The sequence below is a fragment of the Podarcis bocagei genome (genome assembly GCF_964188305.1).
Source record: "Podarcis bocagei genome assembly, chromosome: 1".
In the NCBI taxonomy this organism is placed as follows: domain Eukaryota; kingdom Metazoa; phylum Chordata; class Lepidosauria; order Squamata; family Lacertidae; genus Podarcis; species Podarcis bocagei.
In genome coordinates, this window is record NC_138125.1 from 32,789,420 (window position 1) to 32,814,219 (window position 24,800).

The 24,800-nt window shown below is 43.9% G+C and overlaps 1 protein-coding gene across 1 annotated transcript in view; it reads left to right on the forward strand.

Moving 5' to 3' along the window:
* LTBP2 (latent transforming growth factor beta binding protein 2) overlaps positions 1-24,800 on the forward strand; it is a 140,821-nt gene that overhangs the window by 76,702 nt on the left and 39,319 nt on the right. Inside the window, exons 9-11 of the mRNA XM_081207648.1 lie at positions 11,329-11,403; positions 21,063-21,185; positions 22,613-22,777. Coding sequence (XP_081063774.1) covers positions 11,329-11,403; positions 21,063-21,185; positions 22,613-22,777 — 363 coding nt within the window. The remainder of the gene's footprint in view (positions 1-11,328; positions 11,404-21,062; positions 21,186-22,612; positions 22,778-24,800) is intronic.

Here is a 24,800-nt window from a genome sequence, read left to right on the forward strand (position 1 = left end):
ATTTTGTTTATCTACTGATGCAGCATATGAAATATATGGAAACGTAATCTTTTCCACAGCTTGAAAGCCAGCACAATGGACTACCTATCCAGTGAATTATCTTTTCTTCATTTTTGTTCATCTTTTATGAATGCCTTTGTGGAGCTCATGCGATGCGTTGCTATGACCACAGGAGTCTCAAGTTTAAGGCTCTGAATGGTGTACTTTCTCCCGTGTTTCTAGGCTTCTAATTGTGTCTAATCCCCCAATAAAATGACAAATCTTTCCCCTTCTCTCAGCTTGGGATCGTTGTTTGCTTGTAGACATAACAGAGACTGACATGGCACTGAATGGACACTAGGGGAATAGGTTACTGTCCCGGCAGTAGGTGGAGGCCCTGGCTTTAGCCACCTGCAGAGTGCTGGTGCTTGAAACAAAGCCTACTGTTTGCAGATCTGGCAGTAAAGTAAGGCTTACAGGTTACATCATTTTAACCTTCAGCCAAGTCTTCAGGCAGGGCTGATATCCCACTTTCCCCCAAGGAAGGATCTCTCAGATGCCTGTTAGTCTAAGCCACATTTCCTCTTTCTGGAGAGAATTATAAACACACACACAGAGAGAGAGAGTTGAGAAGTCCTAATCCTTTCTGGCTGCCTCGACAGATGCAGTCACTGGCTGTGCTTAGTCAGAACATCTGACCTGTTTGCTTGAAGTGACTTTGTTCTCCTTCCTTATATCACATCCAAGTCCAGGAATCCAGAGCCGCAGGATCAGTCTGTTTGGAATGAAGGGAATGAGAAGGTCAGCTGCAATTCTCCTTCAAACCTGGCTTTTGGTTTTAACGACTTCACTCTTTTAGGACCACCGTTGACTAAATGGTGACTTCATACGTATGGAAGGAGATGCTTCAGTAGCTGAGGTTGTGTTTGAATGGTGGTCTAGATTATAGGTGTCTAATTTGTGGCATAGATCAGTGTCACAAATCGTGCAAGCAGCAGTGGTTTGTGGCACTTCTGGATGGGAGTTGGAGAAACAGGACTCTCTAGCACTGTCTAGCACCTCGGGGTGTGTTTTTTTACTAGAAGCAAAACCAATTCAAAGCATGGGGTGGCAAGCACACTGCGGTGTATATTACTGTGGCACCATCTCATACTGTGAGCATGATTTGTAGCATGCTTGCATACCCTCCAACCTTTCTCCAATGAAAATAGGGGCATCCCTCTTAATGAGGGTGAAAGAGGAGAGCGTAAAATATGGTCTGAAGCTCAACATCAAAAAAACTAAGATCATGGCCACTGGTCCCATCACCTCCTGGCAAATAGAAGGGGAAGAAATGGAGGCAGCGAGAGATGCTACTTTCTTGGGCTCCATGATCGCTGCAGATGGTGACAGCAGTCATGAAATTAAAAGACGCCTGCTTCTTGGGAGAAGAGCGATGACAAACCTAGACAGCATCTTAAAAAGCAGAGACATCACCTTGCCAACAAAGGTCCATATAGTTAAAGCTATGGTTTTCCCAGTAGTGATGTATGGAAGTGAGAGCTGGACCATAAAGAAGGCTGATCGCTGAAGAATTGATGCTTTTGAATTATGGTGCTGGAGGAGACTCTTGAGAGTCCCATGGACTGCTAGAAGATCAAACCTGTCCATTCTGAAGGAAATCAGCCCTGAGTGCTCACTGGAAGGACAGATCCTGAAGCTGAGACTCCAATACTTTGGCCACCTCATGAGAAAAGAAGACTCCCTGGAAAAGACCCTGATGTTGGGAAAGATTGAGGGCACAAAAAGAAGGGGACGACCTAGGACAAGATGGTTGGGCAGTGTTCTCAAAGCTACCAGCATGAGTTTGACCAAACTGCTGGAGGTAGTGGAAGACAGGAGTGCCAGGCGTGCTCTGGTCCATGGGGTCCGACTAGGTGTCGGACATGACTAAACGACTAAACAACAACAACAACAATGAAAAGTGGGACATTTTGAGATGAAATCAGAAACTGGGACGTCTTCTGTAAATCCGGGACTGTCCCTGTCCCTGGAAAACAGGGACACTTGGACGGTCTGCAAAAAGAGAGAGAGAAAATTATTTGCTCAGTAATTTTGGGCAAAACCAAAATAGTTCAACAACCTTTCCGTCCAGATTTTCACTTTCCCTCCCCCCTCCCTGCACTCAAATATTATTTTCAGGATGTAGAGATCAAAACTCTACGCAGTGAGACTTGCTTCTCACTGAATAAGCAAGCATGATTGTGCTGTGCATTAATAATCCCACCTTTACTCCTGCATCTGTCCTACATTTCCTTTAAAAAAAAATCACTTCAGTTCACTTGAAAAACATGGTGCTGGAGTTTTCCTGGAATTTATTGGCTTACTTATACTCGCCTATAAAAAAAAGGTTTTGAGAGGTTTAATTGTGCATGTTGCCAGCTTTTTTTTTTTAATAAAAAAACCCATAGACCTATTTTAAGCAACTATTTAAAATTGACTACAGTGAGTCAGGAAACCATGTGTAGCCAAGACTGTGAGAACCTTGTAAAAAAGCAGGGGGAAGGTAATAAATGAGCCCTGGGCTGTTACTCCAGCACCTAATCAGGAGCCTGTGTCATTCCTTCCACTTTCATTTCCCTTATCACGTGCCACCAGGACGAAAAAAAAATCCCACATAAGCAGAGTGCTTTGGAAAGGCAGTCACAGGTGCCGTTACTGCACAGTTTGGGCAACACCTGACATTAACAGTAGTTGGAAACTGGCAGTGTGGACTTTTGAAAATAACCATTTAAGCTGATGGACTCTTCCTGCAGGGCTTGGGCAAGTCTTAGGCTGCATATGCATTATACTGTATATTTAAACCCCGCACACACTTCCTCTAAAATCCTGAAAACTGTTGCTTATCCTTCGCATATCTACAATTCCAAGCATGCTTAACAAACCCCAGTTCCCAATATTTTTTTTTTTGGGGGGGGTATTGCCTTTTAAATGTGCTCTAAATGTATTATGTGTATATACTACCGTAGAACCCATACTACTTCAGCATATTGTCATGAACAATGTGGTGAGGAGGAATTTGCCTTTTTCTGGTCTGGGATTTTACCCCAGATTCAATAGAGATTTTCATTTAGTAGAAGTGATTATTTAAAAAAACAACACTGCAGTTTAGCTTGCTGGTTAATGTTCCTGATTCTCCTGGGAGTGGACAGAGCTGGCTTCAGCAAGAGGCAATGTGAAAAGGTCAGCCTATACCAGAATAGGCACAATTTTCCTTCCTCTAGCCTCCAGGGGCATATTTAACTTTTTGCTTAATTTGTGAAAGTGTCTCAATCTAGCACCGATGCTGGAAAGTTCATCCGCTTTTACAGGGCCAATTTGCTTTGGAAGAGATAGCATTGGGCACTTAGGATAGCTTTATCATAACTACAGTGGTACCTCGCAAGACGAATGCCTCGCAAGATGAAAAACGCACAAGACGAAAGAGTTTTCCGTTTTTTGAGTCGTTCCGCAAGACGAATTTCCCTATGGGCTTGCTTCGCAAGACGAAACGTCTTGCGAGTTCTTGCGAGTTTGTTTCCTTTTTTTTAAAGCCGCTAAGCCGTTAATAGCCGCTAAGCCGCTAAGCCGCTAATAGCCGTGCTTCGCAAGACGAAAAAACCGCAAGACGAAGAGACTCGCAGAACGGATTAATTTCGTCTTGCGAGGCACCACTGTACTTGCACAGAGTAAGCAAGTAAGCAGGTATTAGGAGACCATACCAATAAGCACATAGCAAGAACTAGATTCACAATCTCTTCATTCCAAATGCTCCCCAAATAGCTCACCAGGCTGTTTGCACAGAGCAGGCAAAACTTATTTCCATTTTCATACCTTGGCAGGTGGGTGTGGCTCACATTCCATGTACTTTGAACAGTTAATTGCCTAGTTTGTCCAAACAGCTTGAGCGGCAAACCATGATTCAAAATAATTCTGTTGGTAAGGGTACAGAAGGGATGCAGGTGGCGCTGTGGGTTAAACCACAGAGCCTAGGACTTGCTGATCAGAAGGACAGCGGTTCAAATCCCTGCGACGGGGTGAGATCCCATTGCTCAGTCCCTGCTCCTGCCAACCTAGCAGTTCGAAAGCATGTCAAAGTGCAAGTAGATATATAGGTACCGCTCCGGTGGGAAGGTAAACGGCGTTTCCGTGTGCTGCTCTGGTTCGCTAGAAGCAGCTTAGTCATGCTGGCCACATGACCCGGAAGCTGTACATCAGCTCTCTCAGCCAATAAAACAAGATGAGCACCGCAACCCCAGAGTCGGTCACGACTGGACCTAATGGTCAGGGGTCCCTTTACCTTTAAGGGTACAGAGGGCACCCTTTATTAATGTATATTGCAGTCCAGTTTTAAGTCTATTGTACTAATCACTGAGACCAGGAATCACTCGGATTTGTAATAACTTGGTTTGGTTTTTTAAATATCTGACTCTGCAATTCAATTAAAAGTAAGATTGAAGGGGGGGATTGCCAAATGCACATTTATGCTTAAATGGGGTGTTCCAGTATCCTGAAGTCCGCCCCAGAACTAAACCTCCTGTTTTATGTGCCCTGTCAGTTTTCATGGCAATGAATGGTTTTATACTACACACAAAAAAAGTGATATTCTTATTTGTAAGACAAACGGGCACTGTATGTTACTGCTTCCAAATTGCAAGCCATTACATATCATGGCCACGAATAACCTGTACACGGCCAACTCTTTGCATGTCAGTTCTCCCAAACAGAAAGAGAGGAGGTCAAGCTGTCTAAAAGAGAAACTTGTTTGACTAAGATTAAAAATGGTACTGCTTGAACATGATTTCTTAGGTCAGAGATGGCCCTCTGTATCGTTTTTGGACTCCAACTCCCATCAGCCTCAGTCAGTATGATCAGTGGGCAGGGACACTGGGAATTGTAGTCCAGCAACATCTGGAGAGCTGAAAGCTCACTATCCCTGCCTCATGTAATGGCAACATCTGAAAGTAAGCATCAAGCAGTATAATAATAATAATCTGAAATTTACTGTGGGGGGTTGTGAGGAGAAGTAAAATCCTACTTTCACATGTGGCATTGGTCTGGAGTGGTGGTGGTGTTGATGTTGAGATTTGCACCCCTCCTCTTGAAAGTAAATATTACTGTGTGTGCATAGATTTTTGTAACTTCAGGCTGCCTGCTGTCCTTTACAGTAGGGATGGGGAACCAATGGCCCTTCAAATGTTGCAGGACTACTGCTCTTATGACTATTGGCCACGCTGAATGGGGCAGATGGGAGTTGGGAGTCCAATAATACAGTATCTGGAAGGCTGAAGATTCCCCATTGTTGATTTACAGAATTATGAGAGTCTAACTCCCTGCCCCTGCCCTGCAAATCTGCATAGGATAATACAGTGGTACCTCGGGTTACCGATGCTTCAGGTTACAGACGCTTCAGGTTACAGACTCCGCTAACCCAGAAATAGTACCTCAGGTTAAGAACTTTTCTTCAGGATTAGAACAGAAATCATGCGGCGGCAGCGGGAGGCCCCATTAGCTAAAGTGGTGCTTCAAGTTAAGAACAGTTTCAGGTTAAGAACAGACCTCCAGAACGAATTAAGTTCTTAACCCGAGGTACCACTGTACTGCAAATTGCCCTATCCCTGTGTCTTAATTCTGCACTTGACCGGGGTATTTTTGGTCATTCAATTAAGTCAGCTTGCATGCTATATATGCTCATGATGTGGCAGGTGCCATTTCCCCCACTGCATGAAGTGCCTGTGTGTAGGAAGCAAGGGACATGCTCCTGCAAACCACAGTCATAGAATCATAGATTTGAAGAGGTGGAAGGGACCACGAGGGTCATCTTGTCCAACCACATGCAATCCAGGATTTTTTCACTCAACATGGGGCTCAAACCAGCAATCCTGGGATTAAGAGTGTCATGCTCTTCCAGTTGAACTATCCAGCCTCATGGATATTATATCCTTTGTCCTTTTGCATATTATCCAGCCATACAGCACCAGAGACATATTTTTTTTTTTTAGAATACTGGAGGCCTAATCCATGTTTATCATGGGAAAAGTAATAATTCTTTTCTAAAATCACTCATAACCCCAGAGCTTTTGAATTAATATTAAAACCATTTGCCATGGGAAATTGGGAGAAATTCAAATAATATTTCTTTACTTTACAATAAAAATCTTTACAACTTTAAAAGAATATTTAATAAGGATTTAAAGCCATATGAAAAGTCCACATTCACAGTCCTCAGAGTCATATTGTTGAAGGTTCAGAGTTTGACCAGCAGTGAGCCAGGAAGTATAAGAAAGATTGGGAACTTGTCATAACCACACCCCCACCCTGAAAATTATGCCTCTCATGATGGTGGCACATAATCTCACCGTATCCTCTTGTCTGCTTATCGCTGTGACACTTAGAGTGCTGCTATAGAGGAAAAGGATTGAGAATCATACATTTTCCCTTCAGAGATCCCATGACAACCATGTACGAGCAGCTTAAACCCTGGGAAAAAATATATCCCTAAAATGGGGAAATGACAAAATTCCCATTCAATACTCAAGAATGGCAAGTGTGGAGGAAGCTAATGAAATTGCCTAAGATATCACCAGAAGTTTGTAGAAGAGCCGGAAACTGAATTTTAGTTATTTATTATTTATTTATTGAACTTATATACCCAAAGGTCTCTGGGCAGTTCACAGAACAAAATCAGAATATAAAATCGCAAAATATATAATCAGAATAAAAACAACAACCCAATAACCCCCTCCTAAAACCCCCCACATTTTAAAAAGGCATATGATTTATGAGTTATGAAGGCATTTCAGATTGTTAGATGTACCTTCCTGACTAGAAGGCAAAGTGCATTCCAAAGTGTATTGGAATGCTTGGGAACTCATTATGGGGTCATCAACACTTCCGCTTGTCACGTGTCTAGAAAGCACAGTTCCAAATGGCTTTCTGCTTCCCCTGAGCGGTTTCCCTATTGCTCCTTTCCTTTCCCAGGGAAAACCCGCTCTTTAGTGCTAAATGTCAACCTGAAGAAAACCTGAATTGCTGTCCGCTCCGATGGAACACTAAAGAGTCGTTTTCTCTTGGGGAAAGCAGCGGGGCAAGAGAAAGTATAGCTAAGCCACTGAGGAACTGGCAATACTGGAGTTTCTCTGTGATCCTTTCCCCATACCATTTTCTTTCACAATGATTATTGAGGATGCCTCCCCCCCCCCCACCCCGTGTTGGTAACATGTTCTACAGAATCTGTGAACAAAGCTAAACTTTTAGAAGGGCTACAACATATCTTAGGAATCTTGGTCAGAAAGCCCAGCTCATTCTCTGAAGTCCCAAAATTCTGGTCCCAGGACAAACCTTATGTATACCACAGAATTAAATTTCTTTTAATAGCCATTTACTCTGTTAATGGGAATGTGAGAGAGTTTAAAAGAGGTAATCTCCCCTCATCAAATTACAGTCCCCAACATTCTCTGGGAGCAGCCATGCTTGTTAAACTAGCATCAAACCAACATCTTCTGCTATATATTTTGGAAAGTGGTCTTTTCATTACGCATTTGGACACCTCTTAATAGTTCAGAACCATATTGTTTTAAATGATGGCTCTTGAGATCTAGGAGATAGTTTCCATCTGTCTGGATACAGTTAGATGCCATTTTGAATCAAGATGCCAGACTGAACCTTTCAAAACTGTACCGATTTTAACCACTGATTTCAAAACTTCACCGACTTTCCCGGGGTTTCTTAGAATTCCTGAGCAACACTGGGTATGAGGCTGCTAGCAGGCTTGCTGTTTAAATAGTTGGCTGACAATGGGGACCTGGTCAATTAGGGCAAATGGATCAGTGCCCCACCAACCTCAGGGCTCATCCACTCTTACCTTTTGCCAGGTGTGCCAAGACACCCTGTCCCCCTCAATATTTGTTGGAAGGCAGCCGGCTCCCTCAGTGTTGAGGGGGCCCGTCGTGCATGACATGTGCATGATGTGTGCACGATGTGCACTGCAGGTTCAGTGGCTGCCTGCTCCAGAGTGCTTGGTCTGCTCTAGGCAATGTAACACTTTCTAGACACAGGTCTGAGCATTAAAGCTCCATAAAGGTAAAAGTAAAGGTAAAGGGACGCCTGACCATTAGGTCCAGTCGCGGATGACTCTGGGGTTGCAGCGCTCATCTCGCTTTACTAGCCGAGGGAGCCGGCGTACAGCTTCCGGGTCATGTGGCCAGCATGACTAAGCCGCTTCTGGTGAACCAGAACAGCGCACGGAAACGCCGTTTACCTTCCCGCCGGAGCGATATCTATTTATCTACTTGCACTTTGACGTGCTTTCGAACTGCTAGGTTGGCAGGAGCTGGGACCGAGGAACGGGAGCTCACCCCGTCGTGGGGACTTGAACAGCTGACCTTCTGACTGGCAAGTCCTAGGCTCTGTGGTTTAACCCACAGCGTCACCCGCATCCATATCTCTTTTCTTTTACCCCAGCCCTTTCCCCAGGAAAACCTGCTCTGTAACACTGAATTGGAACAAACAACGCTTCAGGTTTTCTGTGGATTGCTATTTGCTCCGATTCAGCAGTAAAGAGCGGGTTTTCATGGGGAAAGTACCAGTGGGGTGGAAGAAATGCTCAGAAACTGAGCCTGTGCCTAGAAACACAGCACAAAAGAATGTCCTCAGCCAGCCTCCACCTGCATCCTGTCCTACTTACGATCATTCAGGGAATAGCTCTGCCTCTCATTGACATTGGCTCCACCTCTTGTTGGTCTCCCTGCCTTTTGTCCCACCAGTCCCAATGGGCACCAATCACCATTGCTGACTGATGAGGGCACTTGAGGGCAGTGAACAGGAGCACTCCACACTGCAACACATTGTTCCCGATCCTCCTCATGCTCTTCCATTTCAGCTCTTCTCAAAAATATTAATGGGAAACTGAAAACCAATCTTTCAACTTTAGGGATCCAGTACCTTCAAATGTTGCACAGATGAGGGAATTCTGGCAGGTGAAGCTTTTCCAAACCCTTCAGCACAGCAACCTGGCAAGCCGTACCTGCCAACATTCCCTCATCTATACAACTGTTAAAAGTACAGATGTACAAACGCTGAAATATCAACCATCACTGCTTTAATTAAGATATGGTTCATTTTTAGAAAAATGTTTTACAGCCCTTTAAGCAGAGAACATATTTAAAAGAGCCAGCTGCCTCATATCCTCTAGACTAGTAATGTCAATCCTCTCAGTTTTGTTACATTATTAAATTCAGAAATAGAAACAATCGCAGTGAAATCTGTATTAGGGTCCACGGAGCAAATGTACTCTGGTCATCTAAGGGGCAAAGTAAAGTGTTCGGAAATATTACTATTCGTTATTTAGGCACAATCATTCTCAGTGGAGCAAACATTTAGGTCCTCTAATCTCAGCCACAAAATTACTTTCAGGTGAGTGAGAGTAATTTCTGTCACTGTTCTTAACAGATAATTCAGAGTTGATGTGGGTAGCAATAATAGCTACCTTAAGAGGTTATTTGTTGCCACTTAACTAATCCCCTCACTAAGATCCTATTATTTCTAACCTCTGTGAAAGCTGCGCTATTACTTTTGCCTAATTCAGTTCAATAGTTGGAGCTATGCATAGCTTCTGGAAGCTGTGCCTGATGTTCAGACTTCTACAATTTATTTTTATTAAGAGCTGCTTCACAACCTGGCAACATTGGTGTTTGTTGAGGTAAACTGTGAAGGAGAGACAAGTCTCCAAATATGGCAGTGAACACACGACAGGAAGACGTAACCAGTTATTACGTCATGGGTGTTCCTATGCTTGGGTGGTGACAGCAGGGGACTGCTTAATCCTCAAAGAATAAGGATTATTTTACCTCATTTTTTAAAAAAACTTAATTATTTGAACATTTTTTTCCCATTGCAAAAGAGCAATTCTCAGGTTGTTTAAGCAGGAGCCATGGAATTTTGTCACTTGCCACAAATGACATCACTTGTCACAAATGTTCTCACTGGTGCAATCTCTCCATGCCTCAATAGGGGAGAGCCCTGCTGCCCCAGCAGGATCACTTGCACAGGCTCCTGCTAGCAAAACTTACTTAGTTGAATTCTGCCCTGTGTTTGTGGCAAACCTTGGACTTGTCAACACTTCTGCTTGTCCTGTGCCTAGAAAGCACAAGTCCAGGCGGTTTTGCCTTTGTCCAACCACTTCCCCCTGAAAACTTGGTCTTTAGCGCTAAATCAGAGCAAATATCAATCCAGAGAAACAGATATTGACGTTTGCTCTGATTCAGCGGTAAACAGTGGGTTTTCCCAGGGGGGGAGCAGCAGGGCAAGCGGAAGTGTGGACGATTCCCTTGTTCCACTGCATATATCAGAGCTTTCATCCTGCAAGATAAACATTCTCATGAGTGTTTGGCCATCGGTTCCAGTTGTTGGAATAGAATACCTGGTCTTTGCCAACAGAGGGCTTACCAGTATTTGGGAATAAGTGCCTTCTTTGTGTGGGGGAGAATCTGTTCCACACTGTTGGGGATAACAGTGTTAGAGCATTGCAGTTCAGACCAGACAGAACACAGTATTCACATATTGCAAACCAAGGAAGACACGGAAGGCAATCACAGCAATTGTGCTTTCATGTTGGGTATTTGTGTTTGAAGTCTCTAGGCAGAATACTTTTTAGAGTTCTAGGAAGATAGGTTTTAGCAAAGTTCTCAAGTTGCTGGGTGCGTTCTGGAGAAGAGACGTTTTGTGCAAAGTGCTCCCTCTTCATGCTAAATGCTATTTCTCCCTGTTCCTCATTGTGAGCTCTTAAGTAAGCACTACATGGGATGAGATCAGAGGAAGAGAGAGACTCATACTAGTTGTCCGGTCATCTGAGTTGTGGTTCCCCTAGGTATGGTTTATATCCTGGAGACGTTATGGTGCAATTAGGTGCTGAGTTACATCATACTCTATGCTCTGCCAGTGCAATGTGGGCATGATGGTCATCAATGCAGCTATTTTAAAATTCCTTCCCCTCCCATTGAAGTCAATAGGAGGGATATCATTTGTCTCGGGTCCAGGACTAGTTTAAACCTGAGCTGCCAATAGGAGCATAAGGAATATAGTATACTCCTCCCCTATGGCACCCATTTCTTGGCTATGACTCTTCCCTGTTTTGGTTATTCCATCAATCTGTCTGGCCAGGTCGCCTAGTGTATCTCTTGTGGCAGAAGCATTGCCTGAGTTTTAGCAGTTTAGTGGGGCTTTCAGCCAAATCCCGTAGCCTTTCAGATTTGGCACAACTTGAATATAGCCTTGTACCCTGAATTTTTCACCCTTGATAAGGCTTTCTTTTCTTTTCTCCTCTCCATCTAGCTCACCCAGTGTTTGAAAATGGGCAAGTTGAATGCCCACAGGGATATAAAAGGTTGAATCGGAGCCACTGCCAAGGTAAGTGTGAAACTTTGTCTCATCCCCTTTCACAGGTACTGTACTGGGTGTTATTCAGCTACTGTGTCATGTCAGCACAAAGGTTTCTGCTTGTGCAGCAGGATCCTAAGAGCATAAGAAGAGTTTGCTGAATTAGGCCAATGGCCCATCTAGTCCAGCATCCTGTATTCACAATGGCCAACCAGATTCCTGTGGGAAACCCTAGGCAGGACATGAGCACAACAGCATTCTGTCCACCTGAGATTCGCAGTAACTGGTATTCAGAGGCATAATGACATTAGAAGTAGGACATAGTCTCCTGGCTTGGACCATAAAGAAGGCTGATCGCTGAAGAATTGATGCTTTTGAATTATGGTGCTGGAGGAGACTCTTGAGAGTCCCATGGACTGCAAGAAGAACAAACCTATCCATTCTTAAGGAAATCAGCCCTGGGTCTCACTGGAAGGACAGATCGTGAAGCTGAGGCTCCAATACTTTGGCCACCTCATGAGAAGAGAAGACTCCCTGGAAAAGGGAGGGAAACATGGAGGGCACAAGGAGAAGGGGACGACAGAGGACGAGATGCTTGGATAGTGTTCTCGAAGCTACTAACATGAGTTTGACCAAACTGCGGGAGACAGTGGGAGACAGGAGTGCCTGGCGTGTTCTGGTCCATGGGGTCATGAAGAGTCGGACACGACTAAACGACTAAACAACAAAACAACAACAACATAGTCCCCCGGCTAATAGCCCCATGCCCTCCCCCAAATCTGTGCCAGAGGGTTGAGGGAATCTCTGGAACTGAGTAAGGGATGCATGGAACAAGAGAATTAGTGCTGTGTTGGATTCCACTCATTATATGCAAAAATGATCTGTCCCATGATTACTTGCTTAATTACAACCCAAAACCCTACAGCTCTACTTACAAAGAGCAGAAACATCTAGTCACATTATTATGTATTCTAATTGCTCTTTCACCCCTTGACTCTCATCTTCATTCAATTATCAGCAGTGCCAATGTACAAACATTTGCCTTACTTGGTCCTGTGATAAGATAAACACTGCCCTACAACAGATACAGAATCTTCCATTCTGTAGAGAAATATATGCTGATACATATCTTTGCCTTTGATGAGTTTATAATTAATATAACCTCCCAACTGCAGGGTGTGTTCTAGGTAAATGTTTTCTGGTGGTTGTTTTGAAAAAGGATTATGTTTCTTATACCCTAAAGCAATCTTAGCTGTAGCAGTTTTATTTGTGTAGGAGGTGTTGAGAGGAAGGTTTAAAAGTGAAAGTGAACAGGTGTGGGGAAATCTGTTATTAATTTATTTTTTAAATGTACATCCTGCCACATGCTTTGAAAAGCCTCGGGGCAGTTAATGCAACAATTTAAAACAATACCATCTTGTTAGTGCAATAAAATTAGTTAACAATAACTATAAGCAGGGTAAATAACAGTTATGAAACACTTACACTTAAGTCTGGAATAAAATTCATGTCTCTCCAAATGCCCACAAGAAAATTAAGTAACTGATCTCCTAAAAATGAAAACTCTGCAGGCCTTCTGAATCTATGTAGGGAAGAAGTTGGGTGAGGAAAGTGTCCCCACAAAAGATGCTGCTGACACCAGATAATGCTGGTACTCTGAGCATCTTATTACATAAGTGTATGAGATGGGTCATACAATTTTATATCCATACCAATGGTTTATATATGGTTCCAAGAGCTGGAATGTGCTCTGTAGAGTAATGGAGGATTATGGATGGAGGAGAAATTTGATTTGTTTGTACTTTAATATAAAATGACCTAATTTGCAGTTCTCAAACCAATATACAAACTGAAACACAGCTATCTTTCAAAATTTACACTTCTCTGAATTTTACGAAGTAGTTCTCCCACAAAACAATATGTTTGAAATGCATATCATTGCGGTAAATGTGCATACAAATGCTTGCAAAAGTTTGTATGTGACCGGATGCACACTGGATGAATGCTGGTTGGTTCTGCTTCGAAGCCATAGCACAGATGGATCCTTGCTTTCAAAATTCCTTTTGCTTTAGGTCAAATGTGGGCTGTATACCTCTTACATTTTTGCTAATGCATCTTAAGATGAAATTGGCATTGGGCTGGGCCTCTCTGAGAATTTTTACTTGTTCTTAGTGCACATTGCAGATGCTGTTCAAAGCGTAAAGCCCAGTGTCTCCTCATAGTGGTGGCAGGAATGTCGTCGTTCTTTCTCTATGATCTCCCCCCTTACAATAAGCTGTGAGATTCTACTTGGATGGCGTAATGCAGAGTCTTAGCTTGGATTTGTGCAATTCCATTGATGGATGTTCTCTTGACATGTTTCCTTTAGCATGGAATTCCTCTCATATTGAACTGATTAGCAAATCACCACAATTCTGTGGGTCTCAACCTTTCTGGCTCATAGCTGATTTGTAAACCATGATTGCCTGTCCTTACCATTCCACTCTGTTACCATTACTACCACCCCTTTTCTAATTGCCAGGGCTGCATACATTCATTTTGATATGCCCTGCTGCTTTAGAACCTGTGCTCACAAAGGCCACATTGACAAACTCTGAGCTATTGTGGCAGGGAGTTTCTTGGGCCCTAACATTTTTTATTTTATTTTTTACAGCACAAATATCTAAACTTGTGTTTTATATAAAGAGGGATTGATTTCCTGGTTGGTGATCTTCAGGCCTCACAAATATAGTGCAGGGGAGGTATAATGTATTTCGGTATTGACACTTTCTGAGAGAGACTTTATAAATAGGTCGCACTCTGTGCATGAGTGGCATACTAAGTTGGCAAGCGCATACTCCCAAACCTGATTATTGACGCAACATGAATGTGGGATTGGAGTGGCTGTTTAACTCCATACTTGAACTGACCATATGCAGCTTTCTTATCAGAGATGTATGGGGGACTACATTACTTTATGAGTTGGTCATTCCCGGGGGGGGGGGTGGCATTCCCAGGGGAGTTGAAGAAAGCAGTAGTGTGCCCGCTCTTAAGAAAACATCATTAGATCCTTCAGATCTATCCAATTACTGCCCAGTTTCGAACCTTTCGTACCAGGGTAAGGTAATTGAGAGTGCGGCTGCCGAACAGCTTGGTAGGTTTCTGGATGAAACATCGGCCTTGGATCCATTCCAGTCTGGCTTTCACCCTGGACATGGGACTGTTAGTTGCCCTAACAGACGATCTCCGTAGGCAGCTGGACCGAGGCACGTCTGGGCTGCTAATTCTTCTTGATCTGTCAGCAGCCTTCGACATGATTGACCATGAACTATTGAATCACCACCTTGCAGACATGGGGATTCAGGGCACAGTCTTATAATGGCTGCACTCTTTCCTGTCAGGCTGGGGACAGAGAGTGGCGCAAGGGGAGGAGTTGTCGTCGCGGCACCCCTTGGTGTGTGGAGTGCCACAGGGCACAATTCTCTCCCCGATGCTCTTTAACATCTTTATGCGCCCCCTTGCCCAGCTTGTTCGGAGTATCGGGCTGGGTTGTCATCAATATGCTGATGATACCCAACTTTATCTGTTGATGGACAGCCATCCTGATTCAGCCCCAGATACACTGACCAGATGTTTGGAAGCTGTGGCTGGATGGTTGCGTAGGAGCCCGTTGAAGCTAAATCCTTCGAAGACAGGGTCCTCTGGTTGGATCAAGACAACATGGGGTTGGGGGGCAAACTCCCATCCCTTGCTGGGGCACAATTAGTGCCAGCACCTTCTGTCAGGAGTCTGGGTGTAACCCTCGACACCTCCCTTTCTATGGAGGCGCAGGTTACAGCTACAGCAAAGGCGGCATTTTTCCACCTCCGCCGTGTTAAGCAGTTAGTTCCTTACCTCTCTCGCCCTGATCTAGCCACTGTGATCCATGCGACGGTCACCTCCAGGCTCGATTATTGTAATTTGCTCTATGCCCATGAAGCTGACCCAGAAACTCCAGCGGGTGCAGAATGCTGCGGCGAGACTGCTTACGGGGTCCTCACCACGGGACCACATTCACCCGGTGCTATACCAGCTGCACTGGCTCCTGGTGGAGTACAGGGTCAGGTTTAAGGTCCTGGTTCTAACCTTCAAAGCCCTATACAACCTGGGACCCTTGTACCTGCGGGACCGCCTCTCTTGGTATGCCCCACAGAGGACCTTACAGTCCACAAACAATAACATCTTGGAGGTCCCCGGCCTCAATGAGGTTAGACTGGCCTTGACCAGAGCCAGGGCCTTTTCGGCCCTGGCCCCAGCCTGGTGGAATGCTCTGCTGCAAGAGACCAGGGCCCTACAGGACTTTGCCATCTTTCCGCAGGGCCTGCAAGACGGAGCTGTTCCGCAGGGCCTTTGGTCGGGGCCCAGTCTGACCCCTCTCTTCTTACAGTACCCTGCATACAAGAGGCCACTTTAACTCTTCTCACCGGCTCATATAAATTGCTGAGTTTGGTGAGTACTTAAGGCTCCCAACCCCTATAGTTATAATTTGCGGGTTGCCATCTGATTTTATGTGATTTTAATCCGATTTTAAGCTGTATTTCAGTCGATTGCTGAATTTTATGTTTTAATGTATTTATATTTTGATGTTAGCTGCCCATAGCCCGGTTCTGGCCGGGGAGGGCGGGGTATAAATAAAATTTATTATTATATTGTTGTTGTTGTTGTTATTATTATTATTATTATTATTATTATTATTATTATTATTAGTATTAGTATTATTAGTATTAGTATTATTATTATTATTATTAATGGACAGGGAGATCTTAGCCTTCTTTAATCCAGCGCTCAAAAGCTACACTGCCTCCTCCATTCCCCTCTGCCCTGCATATAGCCTTCTATTTTTAGGAGCTCTTTGCTGTGTTTTGCACTTGGTTCACCTTCTGGCAACTGTGGAGTGTGTGCCCGGCAGACCACATTTTGCCCAGAATCTGGCTCTGAAGGCCTTGCCTAGGCACTCGGAGCCATTTGGCTCAATGAGCACTGGAATGAGACCACACAGTATGCCTGGGATCCTCCCCAAGTGGGGGGGCGGGAAGAGTAAACGAGATGCTTAAAGCTAATTTTTCAGGGTCTTTGGCTCTGCTTCTGTTGCCAAGCTGGAAAAGAGCCAACAAATGAATGGTTAACCAAGTTTTTTTTTTTCTTCTTCTTCCATTCTTTTGCTAACACAGCCATATAAAGCGGTCTTATACTAAATCAGGCCATTTGTCAATCTGGAGCAGTTTTGTCTACACTGATTGACAAAGACTCTGTGGTTTTAGACAGGATTCTTTTCCAATCCTACCTGGAGATGCCAGAGATTGATCTTTGGCTTTTTAGCATGCATTGTTTTTGGTTGGCCATTGTGCTATTGTCTCATCCACCATGCACTAAGGAGAAAAAATGCCAGTTCCCTTCAGCAGTGGTAGAGTTCAAGACATTACACTATGTGCATATTCTCATGCTGACAGGGCTTAATTTGAGCCATGTGTGTTGTGCGACAAGCACACAGAGTGCAATGTGATTGATTGTTTGTGTAAGGGGGGGAGGCTCAGTTAATTTCATTGTACATGTTGGACATTGACAATAAAGGTATTATTATTATATTTTGTGCAAGGAGTGCCTCATTCTGGAAAATGGGAAGTAAAACAGAAAGATTAGAGTTCCTCTGAGCATGTGCCATGGATCTTTTCCTCACTACTGATAACCACACACACACACAGTATTAGCAGGCAAATTTCAAATGTTGGGCGATAAAAATGCTCACAGATCCCATGTGATAATCCTTAGGGAAAATGTGTGTCCTTTTACTGCTAAGGACATGGAATATTCAGCAAGAAGAATGGGGCGATAACTATTTCACAATCCACTGAATAAGATTTCATATACAGAAAACCCCTGTTTTAGGTGTGACCTATAATGTGTGTGACTGAACACATGCACATGGCACTGAACCCAGAAGTGATCCTGAAATGTCATAAAAGATATCACTAAAAGGGAAAAATGGAGGCGGAGTGGGGCAGAGCGGGGGTGGAACAAGGTGTTTCAATTGCACACGATTTCCCGTAAGCTTGCAGTGACCTGGAATGGAACGCCGGTGCAAATTGGGGGCTGCCTGTAATTGCCTTTGTTTTCAATGTAATTTTAAGTAGCACAGGTTTGAATGGCACAGACAGCACAGGTATCTATTCAACATAGCATTCATCAGTGTTGGGTGGGATTCACTTAACAAATCCCATCAGTGGAAGCCCTATGCAAGGAATTCTGTTTGTGCAACATTGCTTCCCCCCCAAAAAAAAATTGGCCCTAGGGGTGGGAGAGATCACTGAGAACAGTGCATGGGGACAGGAGAGGGAGGACCATTGTGTCTGGCAAGCTGATATGCTTGCTGTTATGGAACAATCACCTTAACACAACATCAAATTCTACCCATTGTTCTGTGGTTACATTCCTTTCCATCTTGCGTTGTCTTGACCAGTAGAGGCTAGTCCACTAATAACTACCTATTCTGTGTTTCTTGTTCCCTCCGGCCATCATGGAAAGAACTCTCTCCCCAAATCTTTGGAAACCTGGTTTTCTCAAAAACCTGACTCAATTGAAAGGGCCTCTTCTTCCATTTGGTCTGTTGGGGGCATACCATGTACCTCAGCTGGGCTGTAAGCAAGTTCTTTGGGCCCCTTGTTGGTGACACTACTGAGTGATGGGGCCAGAAGAAGCTGTTGCCTCTTCCCTCCTGGTGTGTTGTCGATCATAGTTCTTCGCAGGCATCTGCCACTTCTGGGAGTTTGCCATGATTAGCAAACACCGTCTGACCCTTTCCAGTCCCTGGGGGGTCAGAGGCCATAAAGCCCAATTGTGCTGCTGGCATGGCAAGTGGAAAGACCTTGCCAGAGGTCATGTGGTGGGTTGGTGCAGAGCAATTTAGCACATTCTGTTTCTCTGACAGCTCCTTGAGATCTGGAGCCCTCCCCACCAATCTGTGCTTCCAAATTCTCATGCAAATCTTCCCTATTATTACAGGAAGATGTTTATTTTACCTAATGCTGTAGTGTGACCATCTCGTCAATGGATCATGTGCAAATAGTGCCCCCACCTGCTCATGTAAAGGAATGATCACTTGTGACCCATTTGTGACATTTGCACACATGTGGCTTAGAGTGTGTTCATATGTCAAGCTTTGTGTTAATGTTTATCTGATGTTGATGCAGAAAAAGGAGACCTAGGAGAAGCACCCGCAAGGAGATTAGCGTTATGGCTAGGATGTGTTTCGCATTCACATTACAATCAAGATTCAAGCCAAAGCTGCTTTAGAGTTCCTTTTAAGTGATTCTTGTTTCAGCTGGAATTGTAGTGTGAAGGTATAATGTACATAGTCCAGAAAACTCATTATCATTGCAGATGCCTCTCCTCTTATTTTCTGTAGGATGAGACATTCACATAAATAGCTAAGAGCTCAAAAGTAATTTAAGCTTTGTGTGAAAATGCCTTTAAAGGTCCTGAGAAGGGCAAGGACATGATATGGCATATTGTTTTAAAACTATAATTATTAAGGTTATTTGTGTATGCTACTACTGCGGCCCGTGTTTCGTTAGCCTAAAAATGGAAAACAAGTGAGGTCCCAACTAAAGAAGAATGGCAACTTAAGTTGACAGAATATGCTCAACTCGCAGACTTAGCATATAGAATAAGAGAACAAGAAGAACACACGCTTAAAGAAGATTGGAAAATGTATGGGAAATAATTGGGTACAGTTGAAACACTGGCAGCATTAAGATAAATTCAGCAGTGTAAGCAAGTTTTGATGGATGCAATAATGGAATACTGAACGGTATAGTTTTTGTAAAACATGCAGGGATTTATGATATGTAAAATGAATCATGGAAAGAGAAGAAGGGAATATTTTAAATTGTAAAACAGAATATCTATATCTTCTATACCATCTATATCTATATCTATATCTATATCTATATCTATATCTATATCTATATCTATATCTATATCTATATCTATCCATCCTAAAATTATAAAGTTGCCCTAAATTGGAAATCCATACCACATCTTGTGTGACTGATTACTTTGGGAGGAAGAGAATTAAGAGTGTTCTGAGCCCTACAGTGCAAGACATAACCTCAAACTGGGCTAGGTAGAACTAATGGCCTGATTCTGTTTATCAGGAATGGGGAACCTCAGGCCTGGGTTCTCTGTCCAGTCCTTGGGACTCTCCTCAGATCAGGCCCTGCCCCCTCTCTCCAAGCCACCTCCTTCACCGCACTGGTCCAACTTCATGCCTCCTCAAATGCTCTGAACTGTGATCAAGCCTTTTCCTTCCTTGAACACAACATTCATTTTTTAAAGAAAGAATAAACAAGATAAAAGACAGGCTAAAGGAACAAAGAAGGCAGTTCCACCTACAATTCCATCTATAATACCTAAACCACAGGAGGAGAGAGGGCTCTTGTAAAGGGAAGTCTTCTTTCTGCACATAACTGTTAGTTCTCTTTCTGCTCATGTTCCATTCACTTGTTTCCCACAGGGATCTGGCTTGCCACTGTGAGAACAGGATGCTGGGCTAGATAGGCCAATGGCCTAATCCAGGCACCCCCAAACTCGGCCCTCCATCTGTTTTGGAACTACAACTCCCATCATCCCTAGCTAACAGGACCAGTGGTCAGGGAGGATGGGAATTGTAGTCCCAAAACAGATGTCGGGCCGAGTTTGGGGATGCCTGGCCTAATCTATCAGGTTCTTCTTACGTTCTTTTGTCCTTAAGGTCTTAACATGGTGCCAAAAAGATTGCATTGCACCATTGGACAGCACCAGAGGGCATTCCAAAGTTGGGCCAATACCACAGAAAAAAAGCTGTCTTCTTTGTGACGACATAACGTACCTTTGTTGAAGAGGGTACTTGAAGAAGGGCCTCTACAGAGGACACAGGCAGGCTGGTAGGAGAAGAGTTGTTCCCTCAGATAAATGCTCCAGGCCATTTAGCACTTGAGAACACCATCACCTTAAATTGGATTCTGAATAGGCAGTCAATGTAGTAATATGAGCAACCCTGACTGCACCAGGCAAAATTCTGGTAGCCAGATTCTTCAGCAACTGAAGCTTCTAGGTTGTCTTTTAAGGACAACCCCATGTAACACATCACAATATCCCAGCTGAGAGACTACCAGAGTGGGAATCGCAGTGGCAAGCCTATTTCTGTCTAGGAATCACCAGGCTCAGTGAACCAAGTGAAGCTGGTAAACGACATTTGGCTTCAAGTGAAAATGCTGGAACAATGAGGTGCCCCCAAATGACTTGGCTGCTCTTGCAGGGAGAGTGTAAGCCCACCCAGAACTAACTGAACACCAGGTTCCAGGGCACAAGAACTGTTTCATCTCAGTGCCTCCATCTTGTCAGGATTTAGCTTCACGTTACTGGCCCTCATCTAGCCCGTTACTGAATCCGGCTCTTCATAGTGCTGAATAGGTCTCACAAAGTCACCTGCCTCCCAACCTTTCCTTAACAGCTCTACCTTTTTATATCTGTTTTTACATGTGGCCTTCACCATTCTCTTTTGCTTGGTGATCCCATCCTCTCTGCTCTGTCACATCAGGACTTGTTCCCTTTGCAGATCCTCCTTGCAGTGCCATTTGCGGGCGGCACCAGAATAGGTTGGCTAATCTTGTTCTCTCTGTTCACCTTTATAGATATCAATGAATGTCTAATATTTGGCATATGCAAAGATGCAGAATGTGTGAACACTCGCGGCAGCTTCCTCTGCACTTGTAAGCCTGGAACCATGCTGGACCCATCCCGCAGTCACTGTATTTGTAAGTGTCCCCAGATAGACCATAACAACTCCCCCCCCCCATCCGTCTTTTCCCCATTAGCACAATAACTGTATGGGTTGGATCATAAGGAGTTTGAAGGAGTGGGCAATAGCCATCAATCCTGGGCAGTTACACCATGTACCAGAGATGATTACTCTAGAACAGGCACCCCCAAATTCAGCCCTCCAGATGTTTTGGGATTACAACTCCCATCATTCCTAGCTAACAGGACCAGTGATCAGGGATGATGGGAATCGTAGTCCCAAAACATCTGGAGGGCCGAGTTTGGGGATCCCTGCTCTAGAACAAGAGGAAGATGCTTTCCCTTTAGCTTCTGCCCATAATGATGATGTCATGATTATGAACCAAAAGAGACTTGCCAACTGTCCCGCTTTGGGCAAAAGACCCCCTAATTTTTAAAGCTGCTCTGCTTCTCCCTTTTAAAGTAAATTTCCCGGTTTTGCCTTTGTCCTGATCCCTTTTGCCTTCGTTATAGTTTCCTATGACATGTTATAGTCGATTCAGGAAAATTTTCCCAAAGCTGACTCAAATTTGCTAAATCTAAGCACAAAACCAACACTTCTCTGCTCCTCTCATTAAGAATTTAATTTGAAATCTTAACTGAAATCTGAAGTCTTGCACAGTCTTGTTGCAAAACCTTTGGCACGAGTTACCTAACTCTATGATTTGGCAAAGATTCTTAACTGTTTCCTAGCTTCTTCATTAGCAAACTAAGCAAGAGATGGTCCATAGATTCAAATCTCAAAGTAGAATACTGTTTTAATCAACTCTTCATCTTAAAGCATGATGAAATTAAGCATCTGAAATACTTCTTGACATTGAATTCAATGCATTTCAATGTGTATTAAAACAGCTCCACTGTTTTTCTTGCCTTCACTTTCACTATTGGTGAAAGAGTGGACAAATGGGTCCAGTTGGAGATCAACAAGAAGAAGAAGAAGAAGAGTTTGGATTTGATATCCCGCCTTTCACTCCCCTTCAGGAGTCTCAAAGCGGCTAACATTCTCCTTTCCCTTCCTCCCCCACAACAAACACTCTGTGAGGTGAGTGGGGCTGAGAGACTTCACAGAAGTGTGACTGGCCCAAGGTCACCCAGCAGCTGCATGTGGAGGAGCGGAGACTCGAACCCGGTTCCCCAGATTACAAGACTACCGCTCTTAACCACTACACCACACTGGCTCTCATACTGTTAAGAGGAGCCTAACAGTATGATCCCTATACATGTTTACTCAAAAGTAAAACCACTGTGTTCAACTGGGCTTCCAGTAACTGTCATAGGATAATTCCCTTTTACTGGGGAATAAACCCCATTGCACAGTAGGATTTACTACTGAGTAAACATTCACAGGATTGCACTGAAAATCTTCGCTTTTCAAAAGCTGACTAATCAACCATTTGTGTTTCAGCGGATAAAGCAGTTTCCACAGAGCAGGGGCTGTGCTATCGCTCAACTGTCGGGGGAGTCTGTGCCCTGCCACTCAATCAGCACATCACCAAGCAGATCTGCTGCTGTAGTCGTGTTGGCAAAGGGTGGGGAAGAAATTGTGAGGCGTGTCCATTACCAGGATCTGGTAAAAACTCTGCTTGTTCTTTTGGACCTTTCCCCCTGCCCTTTCACTTTCTGCAAATTTTAAACCGGTGGCTACTTAGAGTCTTCCGGCTCTTTATCAGACCAGCATTACCATTTGCAGTTCTCTGCCTGAAATGGGATTATAAAGCCTTTAACTTAGAGGCGTGTGATGAGGGCTTCTCCAGTGATATATTCCTTTTGATCTGATGTTGTTAGTTGCCTCAATTTGGCAAAATCCATGATATCTGCAGATGTTTGCGTACTTTGAAATTATATCCCTGTAGTATCTTAGTTAACCGATGGAAAACAGAAGTGGATTTTGCAAGCCCTTATGGTGGCTAAGAGGGACGGGGGGGCACTGTGGGTTAAACCACAGAGCCTAGGACTTGCCAATCAGAAGGTCAGCGGTTTGAATCCCCATGATGGGGTGAGCTCCCGTTGTCCGGTCCCTGCTCCTGCCAACCTAGCAGTTCGAAAGCACGTCAAAGTGCAAGTAGATAAATAGGTACCGCTCCGGCGGGAAGGTAAACGGCGTTTCCGTGCACTGCTCTGGTTCGCCAGAAGTGGCTTAGTCATGCTAGCCACATGACCCGGAAGCTGTACCCCGGCTCCCTCAGCCAATAAAGCGAGATGAGCACCGCAACCCCAGAGTCGGGCACGACTGGACCTAATGGTCAGGGGTCCCTTTACCTTTATGGTGGCTAAGAGACTTATACCTCCCTGTCTATTGCACAATCTGATGACCTCCCTGCCCTGACTACATTCAAACATATTTCATATAGGCATTAGTGTCACACGGATACATACTTGAACATCTAGAAGGCTTATATTAACTTATATGTTTTAAATAAGATTTGTGTACTGATGGTCACTGCATCCACAATGTAAGCTGATGGTGGTCTACTGTTATTATAATGATTTATTTGTATATTATTATTGTTTTGTTTTTTCCTCTCTCCTTTAATTTTAATTGTTCTTTCCTTCTTAAATTTGTAAATAAAAAATAAGAAAGAATAAAAGAAAGAAACCAGATTAGTCTAGTGGCACTTGTTGACTATTTGTCATGAGGCAGTGTGAACGTATAGCATTAGATAGAAACTGAATCACTGAGCACCCAAAAGACCATAAGCAGAGCATGACAAACTGAGAGGAATAGAGAATTATAAGTATGGCCTCTCAGCCCTCATATAACACTGCCTTACAATAAGACTTTGCCCCTTCCTGCACCTCCTTGTAGATACTCTGACAGGGGTTACCAATGTGGTGCCTGCCATATGTTGTTGGACTCCAGTTCCCATCAGCCCTAGCCAGCATGCCAAATAGTTTGGGATTATGGGAGTTGTAGTCCAGCAACAACTGAGTTCCTGCCTTCATCTAGTCCCCTGCCCTTTGTGACACTGCCTGAAGCAAGCTGATTCACTCTGGATGCTTCCTGTTTTTTATGTGGTTCCAAGCAGCAACAATGTAAACAAAAAGGAAAAAATGTATCTGAAAGATGCTGGGAAGGGTGGATATTTATTATTAAATTAGCTAATTTAATAATAAACATTAATCCTTTCCAACTTCTTTAACGTACAGGGTTTCTTTTTTGTTTACATCACTCTGCTGCGAAGCAGGGCAGGGCCTGTGTTGCCAAATGAACTTTGTGGATGGCCCTATCAGATATGCCCAAAACCTACAGTGATGAATTAAAAGGGGGTTTGGGGCTTGCAGAACTTTATGTCTGTTTATTTGACCTTCAACTCTTATGCAGCCTTAACAAGCAGTAGATCCCTTGGCCCTTTTGTTACACAGCTGCCTCTCTTTGAGACACACACACACACACACACACACACACACACACACACACAGCGAGTTTCCATGTGGTTATATTTTATTGTCAACTCTGAGAGAAAGGGCAGCCAGCTTCCAGTATCGGTTAACAGTAGTTTGCATTTACTAATAACACACCCAGCCCTGCAAACATCTTTCTTTTTGCTGGCAACTTTCAGCCTTCAGTTCTGGTTCCAAGTGGGTGTAGTCTA